A 7,500-nucleotide genomic window follows, 5' to 3' on the forward strand; every position below is an offset into this window, starting at 1 on the left:
CTGGCAACACATCTCACAGCCTCAGATACCGGTAAATAAATACACACAGGTGATGTCAACCAGGGCCACGGTCCTTGTTTTCAGGTCTGGCCTGTCACACAGCAGCTGCCCACAGTTTTATTTCTGCCAGGCTCTTGTCACCTCTTCCACTTTCTGCACATCCATGTCAGGCTGCTGACACTATTCTCTCCAGAGCAGCGTTCCCCGCGTGTTTCAAATGCGGCTTCTTCCACCCTTGAGATGCTCCATCCTGCACGAGCCATCTGTTTGGTAGGTGATTGCCTGGACGGTCCAGATCTTCATCCAGGCAGAACAAAAAACTGAAGGGATAGGAATACAGATGAACAAAGACTCCCCAACTTTTGAGGCAATGCTCTCTGGACCTGGCAGCAGGCCAGCCACCACCATTTCAAAAAGAAAGAGCGGAAAGGAGTGGAAGAGGAAGTGGTGGAGAGGAGAGTGACGGGCTAGAGTGTCCCCCAGGAGATGCTGCAGCCCACTCTCATCACTTTTGCTCTTCTGCTCTGTTCCTCTCTTCCTTTTCAAATTCAGGGGAGTGCAAAGGGGGGCGTATCGGTGGTCACCTCTGCCAGTCCATTGCTTGAGGCAGCTGCCTCAGCCTGTCTCGTGGATGATTCAGCCTTGGGTAGGGATTGTCACAGGTGGTTAAGAGGGGAAAACATCATTGCGCAAACTCACCCCTATGCATTGCTCTTCCACAGTTCCGCTGCCTTCTTGTTATACCCAAGATAACGAGCCCAGTGTGCTAGCACTGAGCCTGAGGGGGGTTAAAGCACGGAGCGTCCTGCAAGACATCATAGGCCCCTCTGATCCACAGCTGGCCATTCTGACGGACTGTTGCTCTATGAATGCCATCTACTGCACAAGCCGAACAGAGCCCCTCGCCTACCTGCCTCACACGGACCACCGAGTGCTCAGGGAGCTGTGCGTCTGGTTTGGAGGAAGAGTGTGCTGTGCGGAGATGCTCTGTCGAGGCTCCCCAAACCCGGTCTGCAAATGTGACAAAGCAAGGTGACAGCCCTGGAGGGTTCTGAGATGTCCGGATTCTGGGGGAAAGAGCTCACAGTTGACCAAGTAGAGGAAGGCTCTAGCTAGAGCCAGTCCAAGACCTCCTGATGTTACCAAAAAGGGCTGTTATGTTTTAAGGGGAATTATTATATTACCCTTTTGGAAACTTCAGGATCGCAGGCTAGATAACAAGATAGCGTAATGCAAAGAAATTCCCTTTTAGCTTGAAAAGAGACTGGGAGAAAGATAACTTTCAATAGGATTATATTTTTATTGCAAAAACACATAGGTATACATAATGCACATGAAAAAAATGGTAAGTATATGTCTCTTGGTTCCTAGTACTTGGACCCTGTGTACCTAGCTTTATGGTGGTTGCATGTGCCGTGTATTTGGTGCATCCGAAGAAATTAGAAAAGGATAGGTTGTAGGGAAGGATTTTAGGGGTCCCTAATCTGCCTAACCCAGTTGCTAACTAAGATGGGGAGAGAAGGGGAGAAATAGGTAGGATAGAAGGGAGAGAGTTCCAGACGCAAGATGTAGTTACCTGTCCTGAGAAGCAGTTGGGGGGGGGTGGAGAGTCCTATGGAGGACCTCTGCCTTAAGGGCAGCCGGAGAGAGAGAGCGCACATGGCAGCCTCTCTCTTTTAAGGGTTTTTGCTGACCTCAGATGACCCGGATGTGTCCTCCTGGATGCGCATGCTCACTACACACAGTGGGACATGTGGAGCATGCAAGAAAAGTCAGCTGTCAGCCATGCTGGCTTCCTATGTGGGGGAACCCGGCCAACCCCTGGAGGCAGTTTGCATAGGGTACTTAAGAGTGATTGAGTCACAACAACAGAACAATAGACTTCTGCATACATGGTGAATGGATCAGGAGACACTTTTGCATATAGCTCTTAAAACAATACAATGCATACGTTGACCTACAGGGAAGTGGGGTTTGGCTGACATGATATTTTAGTAACCAGATATAAAATCACAACTTAAAAGGGAAAAGGGGATTTTCACGTAACACTGAAGCCTGACGCAGTTCAAGACGTTCCGTGTCCCCCTTGTTCAGTGCAATGATGTGCCAAATGCCCCATCTTCCTGCCTGGCAGCATACGAGTTGCCATGTCCACCATTCCTCCTTTGCCACTCCTGCTCCCTGGATTTGGAAAGAGGGGAACGGAGCAGAAGAGAGCGTGGAAGAAAGTGGCAGGCTGCAGCACCTCTAACCCAACTCTCCTTTCTCCAAACTGCCACTCTACTTCCCTCTTTTCAAATCCAGGAAGAGGAGCAACAGGAAGTCAGAGATGGATAGCAGGAACTTTCTGCCAATGCACGGCCCAAGGCAGCCACCTCAAGCAGCCTCATTAGTGGTCCAGCCCCTAGTGCAACACTTCTCTTTCCCTCATCTCTCATCTCCAACATTGTTTTCTCATGGGGAGAAGGGAGAAACCCTTCCACTCTGTCCCAGTGTCTTGGGCGAGAATTTCTTTATCACCTACACATTTTTCAAGAGCCAGTGTGGTGTGGTCAGTGCTGTTGCCGCTATGACCAGAGGCCTGGACGTTTAGGGCAGCAAACTTCCATGGGGAAATGGATAAAAACAGGTTGCAATCATGCTTCAGAGCATCATGCTTCTGGTCAATTGGGGTGGCCGAATTTTAGGACAACCAATGAAGTGGTGGGCATTCCAAGAGGTCCTTTCCAGAGCCCCTTGCAACATAGGATGCCAGGCCGCAACTGTGTATGGTGTTCCTACCTGAATTCCAGACTACATGAGCCTAACATGCTTTTCTGCATGTTTCTTTTGTCTGTCTGCCTTTGACTTTCTTAGGCCTTCATCCCTTCAAGCAGAAGCTGACCCAGAAAAGAATGACTTCCAGAACTTAGCATCACCTAGGCCTCCAGCAACCCTCGTCAGCACCACCAAAGGTTGTTCACCTGGCGCAAGTATTCCACAAGAGATCCTGACTCCTTGACCCCCTCTCTGCTCTCTCAGACTGTTGCCCCAAAGTGCACTTTAGGATATAACAAAACGATAATGGCGACTTCAGCACTACTTGCCCCTTTGGCCAGAACTGCCCTACTGAAGTTTGGAGTGGATGGGCCCCTGACACATTCAAAGGGCTCCTCTGCTGCTCTGCTTTGATAAGGACGCAAGGTGGGGAAAAATTGCAGGGGTTTTGTCGGCCTCAAAACCGAACCCCAGCCTGACCCTTCCTTGCTGCTGAGATTAGTCACTTTTGGAAAAAGCAAAGAGGTAGAAAGAGCCATGTAATGATCTCCTTTGTTTTCCACTTCCCAGGAGATGCTATTTTGGTGGTGTCACCCGCTGTGCCTTCTCGTGCCTACGGGGCTGTGATCGCTGCCTGCACTTGGAGGGGTTTTGCCCTACAGGGGGCGAAGCGGCTGAGGCTGCCACCCAAGCAAGCTCTCTTGCTCTGCATGTCAGCGAGCCAGGTAAAGGGCCAGAGGTGATCCAGATGACCCCTGCATGAACCTAAAGGGCATACTGTGTCCCTGGTACATTTTAGCTCTCCCCCTGCATATTTCCTTGCCGTGACAAAAGCACCATCTGCTCCTGTGTGAATCTGATTATTTGGTCATTAACCTATTTCTGCCCAGCTCACAGGTGTACACGTTTGATCCCTGTTGCATATATGCAACATTGGGTAGAACTGTCTTAAGATCTTCTAGATAGGCTTTTCTGTGTGCCAACACCTTCAGTCAGCCAAGAATACAGGACAGGGGACTAAGGGCCTAATCCTATCCAACTTTCCAGCTCTGATGCAGCCGCGCCAATGGGGTGTGTGCTGCATCTTGAGGTGGCAGTCATGGAGACCTCCTCAACATAAGGGAACGTTTGTTCCCTTACCTTGGGGCTGCATTGCAGCTGCATCAGCACTGGAAAGTTGGTTAGGATTGGGCCCTCAGGCTGCAATCCTATACATGCTTTCCTGGCGTTAAGACTCACTGAGTTCAGTCCGGTGTTTCTCAACCTTCATCCCCCAAACGTACAACTTCTCATGGTTCACGTATCGGAAGTCCCACCAGAAGTAACTGGTGATGATGTTACCCCCAGTTACTTTTGTGTTGGGAGGCCAAACACAATGCGACAAACACCAGTAGGAGGTTTGTCATGATGTGATGCAAGTCCTGATGTGTCGCTGCTGGGTGGTGGGTGTCCAGGGGTGGTGTGCACATACCATTGATTGAGAAATGCTGAGTTAGACTGACTTCTGGGTAGACATGCCTAGGATTGCGCTATAAGGCACCGGCCAATGGAAGACCATTGTTTCTAGTGTGAGGAAACAGTGGGCAATTAGACAGGTGGGAAGAGATGTTGAGGGCTACATAGCAGAGACCTAAGGCATTAAGGCAGTGGTTCTCACACATTTAGCACTGGGACAGAATGAGAATCTGTTGGGACCCACCAGAAGTGATGTCATGACCAGAAGTGATATTATCAAGCAGGAAAATTTTTAACTCTCCTGGGCTGCAATCCTACCCACACTTACCCAGGAGTAAGTTTCCTTTACTATCATTGTTAAAAGAATACACATAGTAGTTTGTTAAAAGTACAGGTCTATAACATTTCCCCAAATGCAGTCAACATATCATGGTAGCATCAACTCTAATATATTAAAAATAAAATATTGAAATGAATGGGGACCCACCTGAAATTGTCTCGCTACGCACCTGGTGGGTCCCGACCCACAGTTTGAGAAACGCTGCATTAAGGGAATCAGGCAACAGAAGGTGATCAACTGTAACAAAGGTAACAGAGAAGTCAAGGAAAATGAGAACAGAATAGGAATTTTTTGCTTTGGCAGCAAGAAGATAAATCTGTGTATTCTTTAAACATCAGTTTCAGTATAGTGTGGTGGTCAGAAGCCACGTTGGAGAGGACTAAAAGTGGGAATGGAGGAAAGAAGAGGACCTTCTGCCTGATGGAAACTCTGGGACTCCTTGGTCAGAAGATTCAGGCCACTCCCTCCCTCTTGGCCTTCCAACATCAGTTGAAAATGTGTTAGTTTTGTCAGGATTGACTGGGAGATAGTTTTAGTCTGGTCTCCTTACCGCTGTTCTGTGGTTTAAATTTTTTTTGTTTAACTCTGAGCTTTGTGGAAGTTTCTCTTCTTTGATCCCAGGTGGTGGCAACTAATCAGTGTGTGATACTTACTACCTTGCTACTCTGCCCCTTCTTTCCTTCAAGGGCAAGACGAGAAGGGCAGAGACTGGCCTGGCAGTAGTTTGCACTCAGTCTTGATTGGCAAGAGAGAGAAAGAGGAAGTGCGGCAAGCAGTGGCGTACCTTGGGGTGGCAAGAAGGACAAATGCCCCTGGCACCAGGCTGGAGGGTTGGCTTGGTGCTGCCATCCACCCCACCCCACGACGCGTGCCCCGCACTACCCAGGGCCATTCTTTCTGAGTGCTGCCTCATCAGCATGCTGCCTCCCCGACCCGCCAAAGGCCTTGTAAAGACCTAAGAGAGCTGAAAAATTACTTCCAGTTTCACGGAGGAAACCAGAAACCCTTAGAAGGTATTCGAAGGGTCAGGGAAACTTCCCTGGCCCTCAGAATGCCTTCTAAGGGCATTAAAACGTCACTTCCGGTGTCTTCCATGAAACGGGAAGTGGGTTGTTTGTCTTTTTGGCCCTCTGAGGCCTTTGGAGGGTCAGGGAGTTAGTGCACTGCCTCCCTGGGCCTCCAGAAGGAAGTAAGGGGGTGGCAGCTACAGGAAGCGGCAGCTCAGTGGGGAAGGGGGTGGCAGCCTGTGGTCCCGGGTGCTGCCGGGGCCAGGATCGCCACTGACAGCAAGGTAGAGAGCAAAGGTTATGCTGCAGCAGGGGAGAGCTGGCAGATGAGTGGGAGACTTGACCACAGCACCCATTCCTCTCACCCACTGGGCTCCCGTTGCAGGGTAGGGTTTAAAGTGGGCCTGAGCTCTTGGCAGGTTGAAGACCATAGGACGAATTTGACTCATATGCCGCAGTATCTCTTTAACACAAGAACATCCTGGGCAATGTGCAAGCAGAGCAAACACCCCCAACATCTTTCATTTGGCACCTGGATTCGGTGGACAGGCCTTAAATGGTTTGCTAAACTAAATCCCCTGCGTCGGCGCGCCGTGCAATGGCTTTTCAATCTCAGCGGGACGCTGCGCAGCTGACCTGCATCTTCCAGGCTAATAGGTTTGGAGGTATTTTATTAGCGCTGGAAATGCTTGCCCTGACAGCTCCAGAAATATTCCTTGAAGTGGAGGCAGTGATTCACCGCCCCAGTGATTCATTGCGGTGTTTACGTTGGCTTGTCAGGAAGTTGGCACTCAGTGACGCAAAGATGGGTTACCAATCCAAATTGTCAATTTGTTGCCTTCTCCTCCCACGGGAAATTTTAAATGTCTGCAAGCTTGTCATCCGCAATATGGGATCTCCTTCGGAAAGCAGCCATCCTGACAGACCAATTTTGGTGACTGATCTCAATTGGAAAAGGTGCCTTCCAGTCCCAGGCTGGATTTTCTTGGGTAGCCACATACTTCCCCTTCAAGGTCAGCTTGATATTCTTAAATGCTGTTCTGCACTGTTGTAAAAGATTTATGCAACAGTGTCACCCTGAATTTCAAGGCCATTTGGCTTGTCCCTCTTATTGGAACCTGCCCTCTTCTGGGTTAGATCGTTGACTGAACCCAAGATACCCTGCATACATGAACCCTGCATACATGCCTGATCTTGGAAGCTAAGCAGGGTCAGGCCTGGTTCGTACTTGGATGGGAGACCGCCTGGGAATACCGGGTGCTGTAGGCTTCTACCATAGTCTTTCAAGACTGAAGGTTGCCAACCATCTCCCTATACTGAACACTATCTCCCGATCTTGTCTGATCTCGGAAGCTAAGCAGGGTCAGGCCTGGTTAGTACTTGGGTGGGAGACTGCCGGGGAATACCGGGTGCTGTAGGCTTATACCATAGTCTTTCCATGCCCGATCTCGTCTGATCTTGGAAGCTAAGCAGGGTCAGGCCTGGTTAGTACTTGGATGGGAGACCGCCTAGAAATACCGGGTGCTGTAGGCTTATACCATAGTCTTTCGAGACTGAAGGTTGCCAACCATCTCCCTATACTGAACACTGTCTCCCGATCTCGTCTGATCTGGAAGCTAAGCAGGGTCAGGCCTGGTTAGTACTTGGGTGGGAGACTGCCGGGGAATACCGGGTGCTGTAGGCTTATACCATAGTCTTTCAAGACTGAAGGTTGCCAACCATCTCCCTATACTGAACACTATCTCCCGATCTCGTCTGATCTCGGAAGCTAAGCAGGGTCAGGCCTGGTTAGTACTTGGATGGGAGACCACCAGGGAATACCGGGTGCTGTAGGCTTACACCATAGTCTTTCGAGACTGAAGGTTGCCAACCATGGCAGATGCCCTTCCACTGATCTATAGATGCTCCTGATGAGCAGTTAAAGCTGCCTCTTCTTGAGTC

At 49.8% G+C, this 7,500-nt stretch overlaps 1 protein-coding gene and 1 pseudogene across 1 annotated transcript in view; both read left to right on the forward strand.

Moving 5' to 3' along the window:
• The window catches only part of DNAAF8 (dynein axonemal assembly factor 8), a 136,463-nt gene that overhangs the window by 60,362 nt on the left and 68,601 nt on the right, over positions 1-7,500 (forward strand). The window contains exons 13-14 of the mRNA XM_066640818.1: positions 750-945; positions 3,328-3,482. Coding sequence (XP_066496915.1) covers positions 750-945; positions 3,328-3,482 — 351 coding nt within the window. The remainder of the gene's footprint in view (positions 1-749; positions 946-3,327; positions 3,483-7,500) is intronic.
• On the forward strand, positions 7,273-7,395 carry LOC136633809 (5S ribosomal RNA; annotated as a pseudogene).

This window comes from Tiliqua scincoides, chromosome 13 (assembly GCF_035046505.1).
Source record: "Tiliqua scincoides isolate rTilSci1 chromosome 13, rTilSci1.hap2, whole genome shotgun sequence".
NCBI classification, from domain to species: Eukaryota; Metazoa; Chordata; class Lepidosauria; order Squamata; family Scincidae; genus Tiliqua; species Tiliqua scincoides.